General features: G+C 42.0%; 1 protein-coding gene across 1 annotated transcript; it reads left to right on the top strand.

The window, feature by feature from the left end:
• Positions 1-6,801: 6,801 nt before the first annotated feature.
• LOC119735828 (cofilin-like) lies at positions 6,802-24,934 on the top strand. Its single transcript, XM_038209765.1, has 4 exons — positions 6,802-6,923; positions 9,778-9,836; positions 20,963-21,204; positions 24,772-24,934. Exons 2-4 carry the CDS (start codon positions 9,822-9,824, stop codon positions 24,932-24,934), a joined length of 420 nt encoding a protein of 139 aa, XP_038065693.1. The 5' UTR covers positions 6,802-6,923; positions 9,778-9,821.
• Positions 24,935-26,211: the final 1,277 nt, after the last annotated feature.

Raw genomic sequence — 26,211 nt, 5'->3', positions numbered from 1 at the left:
CATGCTGAATATAGGACGAAAATAAGAGGGCAAGCTTAATAAGCTTCTGGGAACGCCCCCTTTGTTGTATTAGCGCGTAAATCCGAGGGGTAGGTGAATTACTCTTTTTGATGGGCCATTGTCTAATCCCCCACTCACTTTTTCTGGTGAGCAACTGCAAAGAAGCCGATGCACCAATTAAATAATTAAATGTAAAATACGAAAAAGCCAAACAAAATGCAAAGAGTTGAACTAGCGTTCGTGAAACAACACCAGACATGTTGCAAATGTCTCTTGATACGGGTCTGAGCAGTATTATGAAAGCACCACATTTGTGTCAAATTTTGTTCAGCCCATACGCCCCCCCCCCCCCCACTTTTTCGCATTTGCAACGTCTGACAAAATCTAAGAATTTGAAGACGTCATCCCCCCTCCCAGCGGCGTAGCCAGGGCTCTCATTCTAGGGGGCGTGTGGGAGGGCTTGAGGTTACAATGGAGGGGCACCCAAAAATGCTAAAAAGGTAGAAAGGTTTTTTTTGCACCGGACACCCGTTCTCCATACAATTAAATTGTGGGGGTGTGGGGGGAGGCTGGACACCATCTTCCCATGGGGGCGCTGTTCAAAACGAGCTTTGGTGAAGAATACGAACAAAATCGCAGAAAATATAGCACTCTATGTTCTTTCAGCTAATCATGGTAATTCAGATGGCTGTGCTTTTCGTGCACCCCGATCCCCACGCCCACCCGTAACTACGCCGCTGCCCCCTCCCCGACGTCGACAAGGATTTACGCCACTTTTTGCAGTCTACCCTCCTCTTTTTAAATCTGAGTAAATTATATTGGCATTAATAGGAGACGGTATATGAATTGAACTGTATTTAAATGTAGTTCAATTGGGTCAAACTCAGCAACATCATTTCCTGTGTAAACGGTTATTCTGTGCCCCCTGGTAAAATGTTCCCCTGGAGTAAAATGTTCCCCTGGACAGATTTATCGGATCGTTACCTGGTGAATCTGTCCGGGGGACACCTTTACATAGGTAAATCGGAGTTATTAGCAATAATAGGAGACGCCATATGAAAGAACTGTATTTAAATATCGATTGGTTTCACATTGAGGTAAGAGACCAAATTAAATTTTCATTCGGAAATCTTCATGAAGGGCACAAAAGTACCAAATGTTTATCCTGTAGAATGAATTCATCAAAACAACATAGGGAATTGGCCTTCTGCGTGGCAAAACTATAGGGGGAGAAAAAAATGGAGGTGACAGAATTACCTTGAGGGGGACAGAATGAACGGCCGGGAAGGACACTTACCCTAGGTAATTCTGTCCTCGGACATTTTACCAGGGAAAGAATTACCGTCTACATCTACATCTGCGTTTTGTATAACAGGCGTTTGATAATAGTTAACCAGCTGAACTTAAGTAACCAACAAACTCATTTGAATGTAGACAGTCAGGCTGACCGGGGGCAACATTTTATTCTGCATATTCATAGTGGAGTCATTTACCTTAATACGCATGCAGGAAATATATCAAGTGAGTGAATTGTCTTTCTAAAATTGTGTTTAATCAAATCCTATACACGTCTATGAATTAACAGTTACCTTTTTTTCATGTTCCAATGCTCTGGAGGATGTTTATTATAAACTGAATGGTTGTCGGATTTTTATTTTAAAGTGAGTTTTAGTCCGACAACCATTCCGTTACTAACTGACGCATGCGCATTATGGTCATGGAATCGGTTGCCAAATTAAAAAAAATGTATTGCAGATGGATGCACGTTTCCCCCTTTCCAGTTGGGACCTGTGTCTTGTGGGTGTCCAGCCGCTGACTACCCCCGTAACACCGCTTGAAATTTGGCAACAGAGGGCTAAAAAGTCTTGAAATAACCAATGTCTCACTCTCCAAACGCTTGTCAGATTCTTTAAGCATTGTGTTCAGTTGTAGCCAAGTGACGACTGTTTACTGTATTCGTTGAAAGCGCCCTCTTTTGTTCAAAGTTATTCAACGCCCACCGTTTTCAAGATTTTCTGGAGAGGAATGAAGAAAAAGCAAAAAATCCATCTTAAAACTAACTTGGCCCCAGAAAAAGATGTAACCTCCAATTTGTCCATTTGGTTGCATTGGCCAAACTCTATGGAGATTCAAAAGTCGACATCTGCTTTTCTTCTTACAGAATAGCAGAAAAGTTGCTAGAACGTGTAACCTCCTATCTCCTTCTCTTTTAACCAAAAAAAACAAACTTTTCTCTATCCAGGGCAAACTTCTCCTCCTTGAATTGAAGCTCCGCCTCCAGAAGGAACACTTTTCTTTTGTACTTGTTCTGGAGGTATACGTGGAGAAATCTCACGACGATTGCTTTTAGGTCTTCTGGATAGGTTGGATCTAATGTTCCTGCCACACTACTTCTTGCCGATTCTCATTCTTCGCAGGCTTATGGTAAATATCTGGGATGGGAGACTCCAAACCATACGCAAGGCATCAACACAATCATGTCACAATAATGCGTGGTGGTTGTAGATTGCTGATCATTTAACGGACAACAGATCTGGACTGGGTCTCTAGGTGTTATTGCTCTTAATCCTAGTCTCATATATAGGGTCGAGGTTAACTGTCCCCCGTATCACACTAGGGCCGTGGTAGGACGGAGAGGCGACAATGTGGTCATGGACAGTACCCATCCAACGCTTCCCAGGCAGGCCTACGGGAAGGTGGCTCCCAGCTGTCTCCACTTCCTCAGGGGCATGATCGGTGCTTGGCCGCTTGCGGCACACAACAATAAGAATGACGCTGACGATGGCAACGACAACCACGGCTTCGATTGTCACGATGACTATGAAGCTAGGTGGGATTGGTTGTGTGGCTGGAGTGGGAGTTGTAGGCGATGATCTCACTGATGTCGTGAGCTGCAACATTAGGATCAACACTTCCCAAGCCTTGCCCATCCTGGACTGTGAGAGTCAATCAAAATGTTGTAAGAAAACCCGCTAGAACAGGTTGGACGAGTGTATGTTTCCGGGTTCTCAGCTAACCGTGACCCTTGCGTGTTTTTTTTTTATTAAAAACCCACTGACCTGATCGGTTATTTCTTTTTATACGACTGATTGTTATTGTAAACTATGCCATGGGCATGTTCATATTGAAGGAGTCATAAGAATTTCCGGGACATATCAACGGAGAGGGCGCTTTCCCTTGAACCTAAGCAATCTTTACGACACTTGATCACAGTCTGTTCGTCCGTTTGTCGGTTAGTTTGTGAAGCAAAGAAACAATAATTCCTTTAATGTAATTGATTTCCGTTTCATATTAATATGGGAAACTAAAATAGATGGGCTCGAACCGAGTCTAGCTGCTCTGGCCTCATCACAGTATAGTATTATCACGATAGTTACTGACTTGGGTATATTGGAAAACAAGTGAATCAACCTGACTAATCAATTAAGTAGCAATTAGTGGTTAATTACGGATTTTGATTTTGAGAAGGGTCTGCCATATGGTCGCACTTAGCTCATTATTACGAGCCCACTAATACCGCTACTGTTTGTGGACGCGTTTTTATAACCTCCGACCCCCTTGATTTGTATCCCTTTTTATCCATGTTTTTACTCGCACATCCTCGTTTATTTTATCTACAATCGTGAACTTTAGTCCGTTGTGAAACTGTGGAGCACGTTTTTGATGTCATATTTTGTTTGGAACCACGAAAATTTAGATGTCTTTTTAACTACCTGCCAATTTAACTTGCCGCCATACACGCTACACTAGTGAAGACATGTTGTTGTTTTTTAAAGGGACTTCATCTACCATTGGGACTGCTACTGCTTGCCACAAGACTCGTCAATGAAAATAACGGGAATATCTACGTGTTTGCAAAACATCAGAACTATGGTAGGAATGTTCCTTTTTCTTATCCCTGTACCGAACTGTGTTATGCTGTTAGACTAAGACTGCTAACTGTTTATTTCATCTCGTATGCCTGTACAATCCGACCAAGTTTTGGACGGGGCATGAAGTATGGCGTTTACCCGCAACAACTACCGAAAGGACTATGTGCTACTGTTTTATTAGTTAACATGCTTAGTGGGGACATTGAACTTAATCCAGGCACAACAAGGCGTGGCCGTAAGCCAAAATACCCATGTGTTATGTGTACCTTCTCTGTCAAGAACAATGACAAAGCCGTGCAGTGTGATGGGTGTGACATGTGGGCACATATAGGTTGTACTGAGGTCTCAAATAGATCGTATGAGTATCATCAACAAAACCAGCATGAACCTTGGTTTTGCCCTCGCTGTTCACTTCTGAACACCCCCATGTCGCAGAGTTTCGAAAACGTCTCCAACGCTAGCTCTGATAATACTGAGATGGAAAATGAAACGACTCCGACACGAACTTCTTCCCCGATAGATCAGAATACGCATTCAAAATCCAAAGCGAAACTTCCCAAATGCAGGAAACTGATTATTGCAATCATTAATTTCAGAGCATCCGGAGAAAAATCGCTGAACTACATGCCTTTATTGACAGTAAATCTCCTGACATAATTCTTGGTTCCGAATCATGGTTAGACGAAAATATTTGGTCATCCGAAATTTTCCCCAGCCAATATCAAGTGACCAGGAAAGACAGAAACACCAGAGATGGTGGTGGTGTTTTTATCGCCATTAAAGGCACTTTCAAGACCAGATCTTGTTCACGAATCCAGTGAACAAGCCTGGTGTCAGTTGCAGATGGGACCAGAAAGCATCTTTATTGGAAGCTACTACAGGCCCCCGGCTGCTAAAGACGACTTGGACATGTTAGACGCCAGCCTTAATCAAATTAAACAGGAATCGAAATCACCGTACATTATCGTAGGAGGGGATTTCAATATCCCGGACATGAAGTGGAACACTGACTCAATTGAGTTTCATGGCCCTCTTCCGGGACAGATTATCAATATCGCCGGTGACCACAGTATGGAGCAGATCGTGACCTTTCCGACACGTAGAAATGTGAATGGAACAGAAAACTTCCTTGATCTTTGTTTCTCAACAAGACCTTCACATGTGATCAACGTGTATCCCCACACTTCCTTTGCTGACCACAGTACTGTTATGGTTGAAATAGAGACACAAACTTCCATCCCTGTGAAACCACCAAGGACTGTTTATATTTGGAGCAAGTTGAATGAGCAAGGTTTTAAGGAGGACGCCCAAAATTTCGCTGACAAATTTCTGGAGAGTAAACCAGAACAAAAGACTGTTACCGAAAACTGGTGCTTCCTCAAAAACACCATCACGAACTTTGTCAAGAAACATGTCCCTAGTAAGCAGGTCAAAGGCCAGCAACGCCCGCCATGGTTCACACAGAGACATAAAAGACTCTGCAGGAAGAGAGAGAGCGCTACTACTTAAAAGCCATAAAGCACGGCAGTCAACAACATTGGGACCAGTTTAAGAAAATCCGAAATGAAGTTGATAAAGAACTCCTTAAGGCAAACCGAGAGTATGTAGCTGATCTATCATCTTCTAACAACACCAAGAAATTATGGAACTACGTAAGATCTCGGCGACAGGATAATGTTGGTATCCAGACCTTGAAAGTTGGTAATGTGACAGTTGTCGACGACCAAACCAAGGCCAACAAGCAGGCTTGCCGACCAGTTTCAAAGTGTTTTCTCATGTGAAGATCCAGTTCTCCCCTCAATGCCGCCCAGTCCTTGCCCAGATATTCCAGACCTGGAGATCACTGTTGACGGTGTAGAGATACTACTCTCCTCCCTCAAAGTCAACAAGGCTGTTGGACCAGACGAGATACCAAATGCTGCCCTGAAAACTGCTTCAGTCCAATGGGCACCCGTCTTGCAGTTTATTTTCAGCCAAAGTTTAGACCAGAATGAACTCCCAGAAGACTGGAAGAAAGCAAATATTTGGCCCATCTTCAAAAAAGGCTTGAAATCCGACCCAGCTAACTACCGTCCTATCTCACTGAAGTGTGTCTGTTGCAAGCTCATGGAACACATCATTGACAGTCAGATCATGAAGTTTTTATCTGCGTACAACATCCTTTCTGACGCACAGCACGCATTTAGACAATCTAGATCTTGTGACACCCAGCTCATCACAACTCTGCACGACCTGGCTTCAAATCATAATAGTTACCAGACTACAGACATCGCCATCCTTGATTTCAGCAAGGCATTTGACGTTGTCCCACATCAGCGCCTGCTTCAGAAGCTGAACTACTATGGCATCAGGAGCAAGTGCTTTGGAATATGCCTCTGCCGCTTAGAACCCAGGAACCAAAAAAAAACAGGGACATTCTTCAAAAAGTCCAACGAAGAGCAGCCAGGTTTGTGTGCGGCGACTATAGAGCCAAATCCAGTGTGACCAAGATGCTCACGGACCTCAATTGGGATCCTATCGAAACCAGGCGACAGACGCAACGAATAGTCACACTCCACAGAATTCTTAACCAGGACATCGACATTGACGCCAACTTATACCTCAGACAGAAAACTATCAGATCCAGGAGAACCCACAACAAGCAGTTTGAAGTCTACCACCATACATCTACCCCCTTTATTCAGTCTTTTTTTCCTGAAGCTATTTTACTTTGGAATACCCTACCACATCAAATTGTCAACACAACTTCCTCTGTAACCTTCAAAAGCTCCATCCAAAACCAACAAAAACATCACAGCCCCTGCTAGACATTAATCCACTCTCGTTAACTTCCAGTTTAGTCCCTGGTAGACCGTTCGGGAGTTTGAACTACAAGGTACAAGGTACAAGGTTTGTGATTAGGCGTGCGCGCTGCCTTTTCTCTTTTCACGCTTCCTAGTTGGCTGGCAGAAACTTCCAACTAAGAGACCCAGAAACCTTCATTTGCTCGTGACCCAGGGGGATTTCCTGAATCATTCTACAGAGAAGACCTTCCGTAATAATCACAGACTGGTAAGTGTTATCACTATATTACTTTATTCGGCCTATATTTTCATAAACGGTAATGTTTTTGTCTGTTTATAAATCTAGTCGTATGAGGAATCCTACTATACAACGAGTTTATAGTCGATCTTCGCACTTCTGCGTTTGAAAACGAGGCTGGCTTTGTCAGTAGTGCACCATTACTGGACCAAATCCAGTCTAATGTGGCTTTCTTAGCTGTAGGTAGCTTTCCAGCACTTAACTGGCTCATCACTCGTCACTCAAATTCTGATGGGAGGCAGGCTGGCTCTGGACAACAGACGCACATACATTGGGGATAGCCTGACTGTTTATCAAGGACAAACCACTGCACTCCCACCTGTTTTATTAGTATGTGCGAACATAATTATTTATGGTCGTCAACTGATTAAATAGCATACGAACCCGGGAATCCCGGGTTCGCGAAAGCCACATTAGATTTGGCTTGGTCCAGTAATGACGTTTACCGTCCACGAATCACAACGTGTGTTCCTTCTCTAAGATCTACGGTATGTTTATGTTACAAAGTACAAGTACAAGCACGATTGAATCGTGTCGAGATAAACATGTATGTCGCGGGGTCTATTCCAGTTTTGGAAAACCCCAATGATATCAATCCAACCGGTTCAGTTCGACAAAATAATCAAAGAAATAAAAATGTTCAGAAATAGGTTTATTTACAGTTCGAACTAAAAAGGACCTTTAATTCAATTCACTCATACACTCTTCAACTTGAAGTCAAAACAAAAAAAACAAAGAAAGTGGGTAATGTAAACACAAATGAAAATGCACAGAATATTACAATAATTAATACACTATGAAAGAAAATGGTAAGCTGTCAGCAGTTGCGTCTCCTGTAGTCTTGTCCAGATCCAGCGATGACCGACGATCCGAATCCCGGTCACGTCCGCGAACGCGCGAGTACAAAGTTCGCGAAAAGAACAAAGTTCACGGAACGAGAAACATCGGAGTCCGGACAGCTGACGGCGCGAGCTGACGACTCAAACGTCCAAACGAAAGCAACTCATCAGGGGACAGCCAGGAGGTGTGATGAAATGAAGAAATGGTGATATGGAGGGAAGCGGAGAACAGAAGCCCCTCACATACACAGCTCCACAAGTGGTCACGTACAGGTCTCGTCCTCGTCCAAAATGACCAGCGGCAGGAGAACCTGTGCCAGGAAAATGATGGGTTACAAAATAATGAAAATGTAACAGCGGCGATTACAGTCCGAAGCAAGGAGAGTGATGTACTCTACACCAGAGCAAGGAAAGGAATGCCGCACCCCGCGCACAAACAACCCATCTATGGAACGCCAAACGTACCAATCACATAATGCATTGACGACATTATCAAATTACGTTTACATCATAAATTGGTACGTTTGGCGTTCCATAGGTTAGCGGCAATAGCGGGCTCCCGCTCAAGTCGAAATACGTAGAGTGTTTGCATGTACATATGGCACGGCGACGTCGGTGAAGGGCAAAGCCAAATTTGATTATCACCACGTCGCCAAAAAAAAAAAACCATCTTATAATATATCAATGTTGTTAGTAAATTTTGTTCTGATGGGTAACATGTATTCCTTGCAATGTGAACAAAAATAGTTTCACAATTTTCTCCTCTTTTACACCGACGGAATGTGCCTTTTTTCTGAGCAAGTGCCCCTTTTCAGTGATCCCCCCCCCCCCCCCCAGTTTGAAAAGCGTTCCGCCGCCGCTGTCATAAGAAGTGAAACTTCGTTTTTATCTCTGGTTTGGCTTCTGGTCTGCAATAATTGTTTTACGCTGACAACGTGAAGACCAAATTGCAGTGTACGAAAACGTTTCTGATTACAAGTGTATAGAAATATAATATCTAATTATTTTTGTTGTAAGCGGGACATAAATTTAGCTGGAGTTCAACCAAGGTATTAAGAAATCGCCCGAAGCTGATGATGAAACCAAACATTGGGAAATGCGTTTAAAGTCTGTTTCCGGGATCGTAGTTTGTGGACAAAAACCACGAGGTGAGAGCCCTTGATACCGCGTACACAGTATTTATACACGATAAACGGCCACAATTTGGAGGTAGCAGAGTACACGAATAAAAATAACTTGGTACCATAATTCACCGCAAATGTAATTTCGCACAGTGTTATAAGCCTTCGACTCTCATCGAGTCGAGTCTTTTCTTGAGGGACTCGAGTCGAATCGAGTCATTTGTTCGCCGTGATTCGAGTCGAGTTGGGACTCGAATTGAGCGGCTTCACCAACAATTGTGACTCGAGTCAGATTCGAGTCGAGTCATTAACTTGAGTCATTACAACTCTGCTCCAACCTGGAACTCGCCCAAATTGACTCCAAACTCGGACTCGACTCAAGCGACTTGACCGGACCGTAACACTGTTCATCGGCACTATCAGCAAGGGCGTCGCCAGGATTTTTTTGGGAGAACTGGATCTTCACATTTTTTTCCCTCAAAATCCGTATTTTTTCAGCATTTTCCCCATTGATCATTTTCGGAGGGTGGGCAGGGATATTTGCTCCCCCAACCCATTAAATTAGCAACAACATGATTTCGCCCCTCTTGTTCTTGTTTTTTTTCCCTTTTTTTCTTCTTCTCCTTTTTTAAAAGGCTCGTCGGGGGGGGGGGGGGGGGCAAGCGCCCCCTTGCCCCACTCCGCCCTTGCGACGCCCATTACTATCAGCATCATCAACTTTCAAATAGTGCTGGTAACTCGTTATGCCCAACGAAGTTGTTGATCCCTTTATCAGATTAACGGAACCTTTGGGTTTTTTTTCGACGCTTGCTCTCTCTCTGTCCATAGTTTTCACCCAACATGATTTTCCTCATTCTCTTATAGACTACTGAAGTTGACTGAACTGACCCCTCTTGAAGTGTGACATCATGGCAATGTCAGGGGTAAGTGATTTAACAGTCAGAAAAATATGAAATCTACCCTAGGCAGGTTCAGTTTTTAAGTTGAAATCTTAGCAAGCACTTCCCATCCGATCCTGTAGCCAAGCAAGCAAAACAAGCCTAACCAAGTCTAAACCATCCAGCCGAGCCGAACCAGGCCCAACCCAACCGAGCCGAGCCAGGCCCAACCCAACCCAAGTCCAGGCCAGCCAAGGTTCCCCAAGCCTATAGCCCAGCCCAGCCTATACGAAAGGCGGTGTTGTATCCGGGGAGGGGAGTCACTCAACATTGTTTTCCTTTTTTAACCTGATACAACTTGGATCGCTGTCTAGTTACTCGGATTTGATCGCTTCTGGACCAGTTTATTCATACAGTGACGTTATAATGTCGGAATGCAACACTAAAGCAGTGTGTTTTGGTAACATGGTCGCAATTGGGTGATGGAGTGAACCGCCCATCACCCTTTGGTTCTGTCAATGTTCTTTGTTCTTGTGTGATTATTTTTCTTGACAATAATTTTCCGCGGCATTGTTTTCTCAAACGGAAAATCGCATGAAGTTCAAAATTGGCATTAACATCAACCCTGATACAGAGGTGTGCGTACAAGTGTGACGTCATGATGACGTCATCAGTCACAAATTACAAGCGATTTTAGTTCAAATAGTGTCCTTTTTGTTTCAGTCATAACCAAAGAACAAAACAAAGGATCATAGCTTGATGAACATTTGTGTGTGTGTACGTGAAGTCGCTTGACCAGTTGACCTCTACCTCCGTGGTTAACGGAAGATAGGTGAATTCAAAATACCGAAAGAGGCGTAGATATTAAAACAAAATTAATTTCTTCCAAACGGTTCTGGGGATGACGATGTAACCTTGTACAAACATGCATCATTGGGTAACAATTTGACCAAAAAATCGTGACGTCAACTTGACGTCATCACACTGAATTATCAGCGATTTAAGGTCAAAATCTGACATTTTACTTTCAACTATATCTCTCAAACTGAATTGATTACCGGGTGTTTTTGTTTTAGTGAGGTGGTAGATATTGTCTTGGGCAATGTGCTGGATTTCCGTGCACAGAATCGCTTGACCTTTACTTCCAAGGTTGCCGGAGGTACAATGATAAATGAATAAAACTGGAAACAGAAGCATTTTACTATAGTAGTACAAATTATCGAAGGTGTTAAGTGGGAAATGGAAAAATCATTTTTTTTTTTAATGACGTCATCCTCCGAAAAGACGCCCTCTAGCGGCAGATCAAAGACAGTTAATATTTTGAAATTTAAAAACCCTATGTCCAAATTTTACCAAACTGCCCACAAACATTGTTTTACAATGATGACGTCATCAGACAGGAAGTTATTGTAGGGAGACGTTGTAGTCATCAATGTTTACCATTTTTAAATTAAAATCCTTCGTTTGCGCATGAGCTCCGTGCACAAGTACCCCTTCAACGGCCAGAAACAAGGTGTAAATAACATGTGATTTGCAATTTATCGTTCCGTAAACGCATTTGTTCAAATTAATGAATGCTTCAATGCGAAAAAAAGTTTGAATTTTTATAGTTGTGTGGTGGTTTTGGGTGGGTTTTTTTGCAGCTACGCGATGTCGCGCAGCAATCCGACGCAGCTTTCTTCCTGTATCCTCATTCGATACCGCAATTGGCTAGTAATGGATTTTTATCGTGTAGTTGGTGTTGTTATTCACAACGTGCAGTACGTGTTTTCGCGATCATTCGTCCACGCCTTCTCGAAAATACACATTTCCTTTCCAATTTGTTCATATAAATATGAAATATGATACTGCATATTGTCTTGATAAGATCGTAACAGTTTAATTAAATGAATCGTGTTTTCGTAACTCACGCCACGCTCGCGCTGCGACGAATTGACTCTATTTTTACCCCAGACGCCGCATACCAAACCAAACGCTAATGTAACGCACATGCAGGCACCAGACTATTCCTCATTTGTATACGTATTCAAAAATCTTGCACATGCAAATGATCCAATACAGGGTGAGAGAGCAGGTAGTGATAGGCGCGTACTGCTCGACACCCTGGGGACGATGTTGAGTTTAGTCCCAATACTCTCTTTCAACTAAGGCCAAGTTCGCGCAAGGACTATAGTTGACCAATGGTTAACTAACGTTTGCCCGAACTATGTCTAGTCGACGGTGGTTGACTACGCTAGTCGACTATTTGGAACCAGCCTACTGGGGTTGGTTGCTTCGCTGGTAACCAATGGCCGCGCGCATTCATAACGCTAGCAGAGAGCCAGGATCCAGAAGTTTTGCGATGACATTTTGACCAGCGTTTGACTAGAGACGTTCGCACGTTGCTATAAGTGCGCAGGCGTAAGGTACGTCACAAATCAACCACTAGTCGACTAATGGTCCTTGCCCGAACTTGGCCCAAGTATGTTTGTCAACAATAATTACGTCAGATACTTTTTGGATAGTTGCAAATGATGGACTACAGCTTTAATGTTGAGTTAACCGGGTCGTCTCAAAACCAAAAACAAATCGCCAAAAAAAAAAAAAAAACGAAAGCGGTGTTACCGAAACCCTTACGCAAAGATGTTTTTTTTGTATCTGTCTTGAACAAAACAAAAGACATAAAGGGACTCCAAATCTGTTGAAGGGGTTGTTGGGAGTCAACCCCTAGTCATAGTATTGGAATTTCTGAAAACGCGTGCTCATCAACGTACGCAACAAGTTGAGTGTCTATAAACTACCGAATTTTAGTTCATGGCTAGTTCTTCAAGCTGGTACTATAGGCCTATGCGTGCTTTTTAGGTGTGGCACTCAAAATTGAAATGATAATTTTCTAGCATTACGTTAGTTAAGAGCTTTTTATCGAACGGAAAAATAGTCCCACGATAACTAATCAATTAAGTACTTTCTACTTTTGAATTTATTAAGTTCGATAGCCAGCGGTACCTATGCATGTGCCTTTATAGCGACAGTGCAGTTTATGAATAACTATGTCAACAGCATCCCCCCCCCCCCGGAAAAGCAAAAAAAAAAAAAATAAGCGGAGAAAACAGAGGGAAAAAGGAAAAAAAAGAGGTGCAAAGTCATATTGCTGTTAATTTTATGGGTTGGGGTGGGGGGAAATGTCCCTGCCTACTCTCGAATAATGATAAATCGCGAATATTTAAGTAAGTACATTGATTTCGGGGGGGATGTGCTTTGCCACCCTCTAGAAAAAAATCCTGGTGTCGCCCATGGTCAACAGCACACATCACAAGTAGGTAATAACGATAATAAGAAGAGTAATACGTGTAAAGGTACCACTAAGGAGACACGTTATCGTAATTTCTTCGCACGATGGGAGACATCGGTCATTAGGGAGACATTTTCATGTCTCCCTAATGTCACAGCCCCCTTTTGAGGCACAATTTTACTGTCGCAATTAGGTTATATTTGTTGCTCGTGTTCTAATTAGTAAACATACCGAAATTCGTGGGAAAAGGACAAGGGAATATTGGGTTAGGGCACATTTAAGTTGGAAAAAGTTTGTGCACAAGTCTATGGGGATGTCTCCCAAATGTCCAATCCAGAACGTACATGTATTCCTACAAAATGTACCATTATGGAGACACGTTATCGTAATTTCTTCGATATTAAATAGGGAGACACCGGCTTTTAGGGAGACACATACCTGTCTCCCTAATGGCGCAGCCCCCCTTTAGAGGCAAAATTTTGCTGTCGCAATAGGGTAATATTTGTTGCTCGTGGTCTAATTAGTAAAAATACCGAAATTCGTGGAAAAAGGACGAGGGAATATTGGGTTAGGGTACATTTAAGTTCGAAAACTTTTCTGCACAAGTCTATGGGAATGTCTCCCAAATGACCCATTCCCCGTAATTATTACATGTACTTGCATGTTCAGACTAATTGTACATGAACATGTACATCTTTGGTCAAGTACATGCACGTGTGTATAACGGTATACAGTGTGGAACCGTATGCGACCAAAAAACATGGATGGGCCACTTAAAACCAGACTTGGAAAGCCATGGGTTTTGCTATCCACGGTAGGACAGAAAAAGACGCAAAAATAGCAGAGATTCTGGTAGAAGGTAGCAGTATGGTGCAGCCACGCCGGCCTGGCTGCACGTGGCCTACCGTGATCGCGAAGCGCAGCAGTGTCGCGGCCCAGCCTTGATCATCGCCTACTTAGCTATAGTCCGTTGGCTATGGGGGTCCCAGTGCCCCCCCCCCCCCCCCCAGAACCCACCGCCACCGATATTTTTTTTATCCTAGGCATGTCCCCAATCGGAAAAAAAGATGTTAACAGTGAAAATTTAGGGATGCACTCTCTCAGGAGGCCAATTATTGGAACCGCGTCTGATTGAGTTTACATGCATTTTCTTAGCACTAGGGTTGGAAGGGAAAAAACAAATGCCATAACTTCAGCACACCTTGAACGATCTTAACCAAACTTGGTACAAACAATGTTCATGAGAAGGTCTTTTAGATAATATCATTAGTCGCCATGGAAACCAATCATAAAGGGCGCTAGAGGTCAACAAACTTTCTGGTCACATTTTCTTTCGCAGTTGCCATAATTATTTCTGAAATTTAATCATTAAAGTTCACTGTTCATCTTAAAAGACACCAAATGGTAACACAGCATCTAAATAATGAATTATCTGACTTTATTTGAACTAATTTGCGAGTAAAGTTCTGGCAAATTGACAATTGAACATCATTTAAATGGTATATTCACCCCCATGCTGAACCCGGTTTCTACTACTCTTAGCGATTGGGGTGGAAAGTGAAACGTCAATCTTTCAGATGCGTGGACATGCATTCACCAATCTTGTTAAAACTTGACATGGTACATTTTCATTTATATATCACGGAAACCAACTATAGAGGGCGCTATAATTAGATGAATACATAATAATGGTACATTTTTACTTTTTAATTAGGAATCAATTAACAACTTTTTCGCTGCAAAAATAGAGGGCTATCACCCATTGAATCGCGCGTAGTCTATCCGAGTAAATTGAATCTGGTCAAGGAGCAAAATTATAAAAGAAATTAACTTATAATTTAAATGAACTTTTGATTCTCATTGTAGCTTAACATAGGAATTGTCGGTGAAATCCTCTTGTTACCTGTATATATTGAAACAGTGACACACACATAACAAAAGAAAAAATCAAATCCATGGTTTGGAATCTTATACATACCGGTATTCCTTATTGGCACATATTATTAACTGTGAATGCTTTGAGTAGCTTTTGTTATGATCCTGACAGAAATGAATGTACTTTCAAATTATCTAAAGTAAAATAACACTTTGATGCGAGGCAGTCATCATTATGGACAATAATAAAGTGGTACATGTGTATATTATTTTGCTTCATTTTTTATACACATCTTTCAAATATTAGTTCAATCTTGTTTCAAAATACAAAAGCCACGGTCAGCGATGTCCTCAGTTGAATTGGTTCATACAAAAATGACGGTGTTAAAAAAGATAAGAAATATGAAAACAAGTCAAACTTTTTTTTTTAGTTGGGGTAACTAGAAGTAATTACCTTTCAGTAAGAAGACCCTTCCTTCACTTGATCCAATGTTCAGGTTTTTTTAAGGTATAGGTACACACTTTTTACATATCTAACCTTGGTTGCATTTTCTGATTTTCTTTTCTCCCCAAGTACGGTAAGTAAACAATTATCTAAAATCACTACAGAAAGAAGGATTTAAATAGCTGAGTATGAATCTTTTTGTCCTAGGTACGTGTATGACTGAAATAGCCATGCTAATCATCGTCACTGCTTTCTTCATCACTTGTGTCATAGTCTGATTCTACATCCTCAGCGTTCTCTACGTCCTCATCAGAGTCTTCCTCCAAAAGTTCTTCCAGGATGTCGGCTATCTGCTGAGAAATAACATTGCCTTCAATCCACATAACAGAGGTTCTAGATCCTCACCAATGTGCGTCCATCCATGGCCATTTGTAGGAGGTGGTACATCGGGAGTTGCAATGTGGGACCTCTTCCATATTCCTATTTGAAAGTTTACCCTCCTGATGTGTTGTTCAAGACACTTTCGGCATGGTGGAAGATTTGCCCAGTCAATATTTGCCACTGAATTGAATTTGCCATCAGGGCCACACCTCTCTTTCATGATGAAGTGTCTGAGCTCGTCGACACGGCTGGATCGAGGCTTTTTGTAAATCGCACATGTCAACTGTTCCAGTTTATCAAGTAGTTCCTTGGGTACATCCCAGTTATCACCCAAACTTGCTAATACGGGCCCAAACTTGGGATTTCGCTCAAGTGTTTTGATGGGATTTATTTTTCCAATTCCCTTGATTGCGCCGGTGCTGTCACAGCCACTAAATGCATGAAGAGCCAGAAGTGCTGTACAGTGTTGCTGTGTGTAGTTTCGTGCGATTGCTGTCACATTGATAAGTCGTTTATTATTTCCTGTGCCAGTGTCAAAGTGTACAGTCACCTTCTCTAGATGAAGAGCATAATGCAAGAGAATGAAGAAGATATCGGTGTCAGGGCTTTTGACTCGGATGAACTCATTACCCTCATCTTGACCATACATGCAATATAGTACAGCAATTAGGTAGCTCCAGGGTGAGACGTCTCAATGTTGGAAATATGACTACTGAAATAGGTCAGATATCGAGAATAATTTTGACCACCAAAGCTGAAAAAAAGGTCTGGCATAAGATGGAAGCAGTGCACATAGAGATGGAAGTCATTGGTCTTCACAGCTTGCATCAGTAATAGAACCAACCATATGTGATCTATGTAGGACATCCAGAACTGGGCAGTTTTGCCCAAGCTGCCCTTACGAAATCTGTCTCGATAGAGCAAGTACTCCTGTAGATAGCCATTTACGCCGGCATCTTCCATGACGCGGCTTAGGCTTTCTTTGTTCAAGCATTGAGCAAGTTCACTGCAGAGATTCGGTACTGCAGACATTAAGGCCTCTTGGCTACTCTGTGATGAGAACTGCTCCAAAAGCTGCCGTTCAAGACATTCAAGCATTGTCTTGTGACAGTGAATGGCTCTTACATAATTCTTGCCAGTTAGTACTCCGTGAACCAGAGGACATCAGCCCAGATTCTAGAAGTACATCAGTATGGGCCCGATCCAGCCATTTTCTTGCCAATCATCTTGCAATAGGCACAAATCAAGTGAAATGTACCAATCAACACAATGTGCTTCTTGAATCTTTCCGGCTTGTTCCAGATGAGAGGACATGCCTTCATGCATACACCAAGATCGAATGTTGTGATAACATACTCAGAGAACCTCAGAGACCGCTGACCTGTCTTTGGAACAACTTGTATTTCAGGGAGAGATCCACCAATGTTTCCCTGTTGTCCCTCTACCTCTTGCAGCATGATTCCATGAGGCGTATGTATTGAACCACCTCCAGTGAGGCTGTTCAACAGTTGGTCAAAGTTATCAAAGTCCGAGTGAAACAGGGAAGGACAATCTGGATTACGAATAATCCTTGTTGACAAGATGTTTGAGGTTTGGCGTACTGCACTGGCTATGGCTCTTTCCAGCTCCAGTGAGAAGGAATAGCTTTCACAGTGGCCAAACGTATGTATGAGTGTTATGAGTTGAGCACTTCGGAAGAGGTGCCGTAGGGTCATACAAACAAGTATGTGCTTTGACAGCTTCCACTTGCCGTTTGTTGCAGCTCTACAAAGGTCTTGGCCAATGGAATTGACTAGTCTGAGCACCTTTTCAGAGTGACTTGTTGACTTCCCTGAGATCACATGACTCAGGAAGTCGTAAAGTTGGCTTAGAATAACATCATTCATGCCTCTCAGTTTTGGGGCAGTTGGAGGCCATGGAGGGCTGCTAGACTTTTTGAAGGCATCATGAATTACACCCCTTAGGTAATCTGCTGTCTCTGTTATCAAGTTAGACGAGCCGAGCTCGTAAGCACATCTTACTGCTGACTCGGTACTGATGTCAGAACTATACACAAGATAGGAAGGAAACTTTTCCCTGTGATCAAGTTTACAAAATCGCAATTTGTCCTTGTACACCTTACTTTTCTCAAGCTTTGTTAGTGAGTTTTTTGCCCCTGTGCTTTGAATTTGGAAATTTGGTGTTCTTCAGACTTGATATGTACTCCTTGTTAAGGTCAGTGAGTTTCATGACCTTTCCATCAAGCAGGATTTCTTTGTCAATTATTTGACTGACCTTTGAGAGGGCTTATTGATGTATATTTTCTAGCTCTGTTTGCTTTTCCTTTTCTTCCTCATTTGTACTTCTCCAGTGAGGTGGATCTTTAGGATATGACATTCGACAGCTTTTGTGATACTGTGCCTCACAAGCAAATAGATCGAATCCCCTGATTCGTCTTAGAAGCTTTTCATCGGACTTTGTCTCAGCAATCTGTACATTTTTTCCATCCATCACATTCAAATTTCGATGTTCGTTCTGTCGTCCAAATACTACCTCTTCTAATTTTCTTTCCCCCTTCTTTATTACAAAATATGCAGTCTGGCTTAAAAGAATTATTTCCCTATCACCAGAGAGTTGACGGCAAGTACGAGCACGAGATAGAGTTGCCATATTGGTACTTGGTGCCTGTAGGCGGCTGAGATTCATTGTGAATCTCTGGTAGCAATCTCGATGGTAACCATGATGTTCTGTGTATTCATTAAAAAGCTTACATGTGTCTGTTTAGTCTGTGGCTTGAACATGAAGGCTGAGCCAATTTTTTTCACGTATTTCCTTCAATTTATCTAGCCGAGCTTGTGGATCTTTTGTTTGATGTAAGAAAGTAAATGATTTACATTTGGACTCGGGAAAGTGAACTACACACACCTGTTTCCGCTTAATTGGGAGACTTTCAGTGTCCATCACATCGCTCCCTTTTCTCTTAAACGATTTCTCGCTTTCTGGAGAAGCATCCATTTCTTTTATGCACAGGCAAATCACAGTTAAAAGAACAATAGCCGGGCATTGTTATGTATAACAGGAACCTGTAACACTAAGCTCGTGATATTGAAGATAGTGATTTTGACATCAATAGAATAGAAAACAATTCACATGAGAGAAGGCCTTACATGCAAAAATACATGCATTTGATCACTTATATAGGACACCAGTTTACACATTGACGCTGCCACATAGACCTATACATGCATGACATGTATATCGACTACTCAACGTAAATCAACAACCTTCTCCTAAAAACCTGATCACAAATGGCATGCAAACGTTATTTTCTCATTAAAACCTTTCCCAGCAACTTGTACATTCTACTGTTGATTAAAATGAAACCTTACGTGCAAAGGTTTTCAAACTTCTCAAACTATGACCACTTGAAATGTCACCATCATATTGACACCAGCTTGCCAATGGAGGCTGCCATTTTTGTTTTACTTGCAAAGCGCCCTCTCTTGGTAGTTAATTCTCTTGACAGATAATGAAAGTTTTCTAGACAATTGCTAAACTTTATTGTGACAGAATAATTATTTGAATTTTGTATACACCAATTTATGCCAAGGATATTTCCATCTATGTCAATAGTAATAAAAGCTGAGTTTTGTAATGACAAAATCTTACAAAGCTAAAATATTTTCACGGCTTGGCTTATTGGATGAAATCTGGTTCCAAAATTTGAACTCACCAGGCTTTATTAAACCACAATCGTGTTTTGATGTTTGAGTTTCCGCTAATCAACTGCCAATAACAACTTCAAAAACTTTAACTACTTATTATTGGGAAAAAAAGGTGTATTTATATTCTTCCAAGTATAATGATCTCTAATGTCGGTTTCCATGACAACTCAGGATTTTTTTTAAAAAGATATATACATTGTAAATGAAAATGTACCATGTCAAGTTTTCACAAGATTGGTAAATGCATGTCCACGCATCTGAAAGATTGACGTATCACTTTCCACCTCAATCGCCAGTAGAAACCGGGTTCAGCATGGGGGTGAATATACCATTCAAATGATGTTCAATTGTCAATTTGCCAGGACTTTACAAATGTAGTTCAAATAAAGTCAGATAATCATCATTTAGATGCTGTGTTACCATTTGGTGTCTTTTAAGATGAACAGTGAACTTTAATGATCAGAAAGTTTGTTGACCTCTAGCGCCCTTTATGATTGCTTCCATGGCAACTAATGATACTATCTAAAAGACCTTCTCATGAACATTGTTTGTACCAAGTTTGGTTAAGATCGGTCAAGGTGGGCTGAAGTTATGGCGTTTTGTTTTTCCCCTTCCAACCCTAGTGCTAAGAAAATGCATGTAAGCTCAATCAGAGGCGGTTCCAATAATTGGCCTCCTGAGAGAGTGCATCCCTAAATTTTCACTGTATAAAAGCCTGCAAATGCAAACAAACATTTATTTGTTACAGGATATAACGTTCCTTTAAGTTTTGTTCGGAAAGGAAAATCGAAATTTTGAAGCAACCCCCCCCCCCCCCCCCCCCCAGTATAGACCTATACCAGCTTTGGTTCGTTTCAAAATATAAACTCCATAGAAGAATGGTCAGACCCTTATCTGCGGAAGTTGCAGCTCAGTGAATATTACACTTTTCGGAAAAACAGTGAAAAACCATGCACAACCTTCTAGTCACGAAACACTATTTCGGCAATAGCACTCTTTATTGCAAAAATCAGTCAGTTGACTGATTGTTTGAAATCTCTTCCTTTTTTTTAATTTCTTGTTAATGACAGCAAGCCAGACAATATATTTTCACGGCGTGTTTAGTACATGTACGAGTACGATCTTTGATCCAAGTAAGCTTTTGGATAATAATTGGATTGATTAATATGGATTAATATCCGTTTGTGGCTGCTCTTCAGCAGATTAACTTCAATAATAATAAAAATAGTGGCATCTAATTAAGCGCAACAGGTCCATCACCCAGTGACGCTCATGACGCTATACAATGAGTAAATATACAAATTACAAAACTAATAAGTGCTAAGTCCAAGACATACAGTATGCAATTTTGGTATAAATGCAAATGATCCTTATGCCTTTAAGAGTGCCTCTCATCTACGCTTTGCAGCGGCGCTCTACAATCTGCCCCTCTTAACACTTTCCGTGGTCTGTATCTCGGTTTTGTTCTTCGACGTCTCCCGCTTGTTTCCTTCAGATTACAGTTGACGACGAAGTTGGTACCGTCTTCCAGGAAATGAAGTTACGTCGCGAATTCAGATGGGCCATCTTCAAGATCAAAGATAATAAGTCTGTGGTTTTGGACACCAAGGCCACGGGGGATCAAGGCTTCACCGAGTTGTACGCCAGCCTGAAGGAATCGGGTGAACCGCGCTACGCCCTCTACGATGTTCCGCAGGAATTGGGCGTACGTTCAGACAAGTTGGTCTTCCTCTTCTGGTTGGTAAAATTCACCTGTTTCTTGGCTTTATAAAACGTTTTCGGCACCGTTTTGCTTAATTTTTCATGTATTCTTTAAGTTTTGGAAGCACATCGTGTCATCGGCACATAAGCCGTTACAATTGTGAGGTTTTTCTCCATTTGTATTAGGTGTAAAAGTTGTAATCCTTGTGTCTAAGGGCCCTGTCACACTTCTGCGTATCCTAATTCCTTATGAGTTGCGCATTGACATTTTTTTCATACGCAGTCGTACGCACAATACGCACCTCATATGCATCTCTATCGTTTTGTGTATGTTTTATTTTACGCAGATATACGCATGGTACGGCCCAGTACGCAGGATAGTTTTGGGCATGCACAAAACTACGCTGCGTACGCTGTTACGCAGGTCATAAGTTATAAATACGCAGCGCATCGGTCCCGCATCGGTCGAGTGCGTTACGAGTACGCTATGTGTTCGTGACGCACCCCGTCAGCATATGAGCCGCCTGTATTGGACGTATACATAGCGTACTTGCAGCGCAGATGCAACGCACGCTGAACGGCGAGCGGCGGAAATGCGGCGGGAATACGCTCAAAAGTGCGTCAAGCATGCGGTCGGCATAAGTCGGGTGCGTCCGGAATACGCTAGGCATGCGCACTGTATACTGACCTATTCGCAGCCCGAAAAATAATGTTGTGCACTGCATACGCAACTCATACGCATCTCATACGCAATGGATGCGCTGAATTCGTTACTTGTACGCTAGATGTGCGTCGCACATAAGTCAAAGTGATCAAAACATTTAGACGTTAATTGAGCGTACGGCTGCGTATTGAATTTTTTTGATAAGGAACTCATAAGGAATTAGGATACGCAAAAGTGTGACAGGGGCTATAGGAATAACCATGCAGCCTTTAGCTTCCGTCCTCGTCGTTGCCTCTTTGTTATTCGAATTTCTTGGAACACGGCGTTTATGCAGAAGTATTCATTCATGTATGGGGCCGTCCATAAAGTACGTAGCACGAAGGGGGAGGGGCTGTTGCGTACATCATGCGAACAGGGGGAGGGGGTCCAAGCCAATGCGTACGCACGCAAACCGAAAGTTTGCTTGTAAATTGTCATAAAATCAATGTATTTTCCTCACATTTAATATCAGTATCAGGGTCAGCTTTTATGCATCGAAAACTGTTATAACACTACACCCTTCAGCCCACCATTTCGATTTCTTCCCAGTGCCACCGCCAGTCTATTCCTTTAGAGATCATTAAACTTCAGAGACCGCGAAATGATAAAACGTATACGGGTCCCTCTTTAGGTTTGGTTAAGTTCGGTTATAGTCGATTTTTTTTCATTATTCCAAAAACAACTTCTGCAACCCAAAGCTGACATCTCTTACACAATATATATTTTTTTATTTGACAGTATCGTTCGATAGAAATGCTATCATTCGTACGCATTTTACAGTTCATGCAATGTGAATCAATGCGGTTGTGCACATTCACGGTGCGTCGCGGTTATCGCCATCTCCATCTTCATTTTCGTGTTGCAATTTGTCGTCTTCATCATCGTTTTACTCGAAAATATCCCACACAAAATCTCAACCCTGCCCCTCTACATTTGTTCACGACAAGTTGTTGGTTTTAAATGTCGCTAATAAACAAATAGCTTCAAGTAGCCGGCGAGCATGCATTTCGTAATGCTTCCTTTATTCTAATCTACATGTACAATGTAAAGTGCATAAACATGTACAAACATGATTATTGTACATCGAATGGGTATACATACAGGGTGAGTAAAAAAAAAAAGCAGAACCCAAACCCCCAAAATTATACTTCATATTTAAAAAAAAAAAACCATGTAGCACCAAAAGCAATAATGACCTGGAAGCCAATATCAGAAACTACTTTTAGATGAAACAATACTGAAATTGCTCACTCCGTTCAAAGAATATCACTATTTAAACGCAATGACCCTAAAACCAGTCAGTTGCTTAAAAAAATTAACACTTTATTGTGTGTTCTGACTGTTCATTTGGAACAACAAAGAAAATGACAAAGAATACTTGTTTCAACAACTTACTGTCAACAACTGTAGTACACAATATCTGCATTAACAACCCTGCTTACTAGGCAAACAACAGATTTATAAAATCCACTTTTTTTGAAAGACGGGCCTTCAAAAGGACTTTGTTGAATATGCTTAACTGTTTAATCCTTTTTAAAGGATTTATCGCTAGTGATGTTTGATTTTGACGAAGATTCTTGAAATCGCATTTTTGGACGAAAGAGGTTTTAGGGTCATTGTGTTTAAATGGTAATATTTTTTTAACGGATTGAGCAATTTCAGTATTTTTTTTCATCTAAAAGTAGCTTATGAGTGGCTTATTTTTGGTGCCACATATGGTTTTTTTTAATATGAAATATATATATATATATTTTTTTTTTTTTTTTTTTGGGGGGTTGGGTTGGGTTGGGTTCCGCTTTTTGAATCACCCTGTACGGGTGGGGGGGGGGGGGGGGTGGGGGTGGAACCAATGTGTATGATGCCATGTGTACAGGAGGGGGGGTCTAAAAAGTCGGAATTTCGTGCCTTTATGGACGGGCCACTATGTACAGTTAAACAGGTGGCTCTGGAAACAGTAAAACTGTTACGTTACACAACATGGTCGCCTGCACGTTTAGTGTAGATGGATTGTGCTGCTTTGATTTATCCCACAGGATCAGGCGCGATGCTAAAAAGGGAGGGGTGGGTTGCTTTAGAAATGTTTACATTAACATAAATTTATTTTGAGAAGACGTTTCTCTGTCTTTTTCAAATTTAGTAAGAAATTGACTTGGTAAGATAGGTACCGGTAACAAAACTATCCCAGTAAAGGCCGACGTGTAGATTTCAATACATTTGCAGCTTGTTCACTTCTAAGATATCACTTTTCTGCCACCCTGTCCTCATAAAATGCAACAGTATGCTGTCGGGGACGGTCGTGAAACGCTTTATTATGCAGTTTTGTTTGTTATGCAACATGTTTGAACGGCGACCCCTAGAGTCAGATGGTGTCCAACCCCCACCCCCACCTCCCCCGCCCCCACTTCCACTCCCGCTCTTCGAATTTCCGATGCTGCCTGTCCCCGTTCCTTCCAATGTTGACAAGAAATCGCCGCGTCCAACAATGTGCCAAGTGACCCGTAATTTGTGATGGTGACCACAAATTCGTATCCTTGTGGAGACACACACACAATAGGGAACAAAACATTGTAAAGGTCTCCACAGGGCAATTTCTATAGATGAATAGGTCTCCACAAGGTTTTCACGAAATAGATATATGGGTTTTACTCAAAAACTAGGAATTTCCAAGGTGGGTTGATCTGTCGCAAATGGAAGAGTTTTAGAAAAGGGATATTAATTCCAAATTTCAGCCAAGGAAACTAATTCTGGTTAAAATAAGAGCATTTTGAAACTTCACTTTCAAAATTGAACACTTTACTACACGAGAACAAAGAAATGTCTCCACAAGGATACAAATTTGAGAATGGGTGGTGTACTTTGTTTCATTGTAACAATTCCAACCACATTTCCCTTGATTGCAGGTGCCTTGACAGTTTCAGTGCACCCCAAAAAATGATTTACGCATCAACCAAGGATACTGTCAAACAAGTTTTCACTGGCTTAGGAAGTGAAATTCTAATAAGCGAGGACGACGCTGGATACGTCCAGAATGAACTAATCAGAGAAGCGAAAAAAGCTGAGTAGGGATAATTACACGTAAATTATCATGCATACTACGCTGAATGCAGTGGGAGACTTTGCAGACGATTGGTGGCAGCAAACACACCGTTCCTTTTCAATAATTCTTGCGTCGTGTGTAAGCTAATTTGCTCATGTTCAATATGACGCAAACAATAGAAAAGGACCGGTGTGTTTAAGTTTGCTGCACCGGATGCCACCGAGAGTCTCAAAAGTCTCCATTGTTGCACAAGATTAAGGGTTTGTGGGAGGTTTTATGAATTAAGTTCGCTGAATTAGATTGGTACATAATAATTAGGTGTGGGGATTCCGGGTGTGGGCTTCTGCTATAATGAATAAAAAGGAGAAGGATATTTCAAATGTCCAATGTTTTCTAAAACCGCCCTCAGGTTGACCTTGCGACTGCACAGAACATGAACAGTTGGCGCCCGAGCTAAGACCGTCGGGAACACGTATGCCGCGGAATCGCTCTCGGGTTCTGGGTGCGTTGAGCATGGTTGCGATTATTCTGTGTCGAAATGCCGCTTGTTCCACGATCATCACACGATCTCTCAGTTTTGTAGACGTTGTTACGGTTTGATACGCGAAAACCCGCCGCCGCGAAAGCCCGCCGCCGCGGGAGGGCGCTATCACGACCAACCAATATCACCCACGAACCCGTCGGAACAACGTCTAGGACATTTCCTAAAATCTCCCCCCGAAAAATGGGGGAAACTAGTGCGCATGCACGACTTCTACAGGCAATTACTGTTCATTTTCCGTCCCACAAACACTACACACAACAAAAGAGCTGACCAGTGAAGTTGCACAAAAGTCCTGCTGCATTTTTAGGCCTACACTACTGGAAGAAATTTGAGAGTTTTGCTTCGGGAACTACTATGAATTTTTTTGAATTGCGCGCTGCATATTATTAGGCCAAACAGGTGCGCGCGCGTTACACAACCAATAGAAATTGGCCTTGTGTTGTATAAATGCACGTAAAAGAACCCAGTAAACACTTATCGCTAAGAGAAGGGGTTTGCCCGGTGTTTCTGGCCTCCTGTATAAACTCCCACGTGGAGTATTTAGGAGAAGAACCAACTAAGAACCCAACCAAGAAAGTAGACGTTGTTCTGACGGTTTCGTGGGTAATATTGGTTGGTCGTGATAGCGCCCTCTCGAGGCGGCCGGTTATCGCGACGGCGGGTTCTCGCGTATCAAACCATAACAACGTCTAGCCCCTTGACTAAGTTTTGTGACATGAGCATAACTTTTGTGTTTGATGCCGACGGTTCCGTCGCGGC

Source organism: Patiria miniata, unplaced genomic scaffold (genome assembly GCF_015706575.1).
Source record: "Patiria miniata isolate m_02_andy unplaced genomic scaffold, ASM1570657v1 HiC_scaffold_29, whole genome shotgun sequence".
Taxonomy (NCBI): Eukaryota; Metazoa; Echinodermata; class Asteroidea; order Valvatida; family Asterinidae; genus Patiria; species Patiria miniata.
The sequence above is the reverse complement of the archived record's forward strand: the minus strand, read 5'-3'. Positions and strand labels throughout refer to the sequence as shown.

Coding starts and splice junctions, on each gene's coding strand:
- LOC119735828 (XM_038209765.1), top strand. Junction 21,205..24,771: donor AAGTTGGTCTTCCTCTTCTG/GTTGGTAAAATT, acceptor CCTTGATTGCAG/GTGCCTTGACAGTTTCAGTG.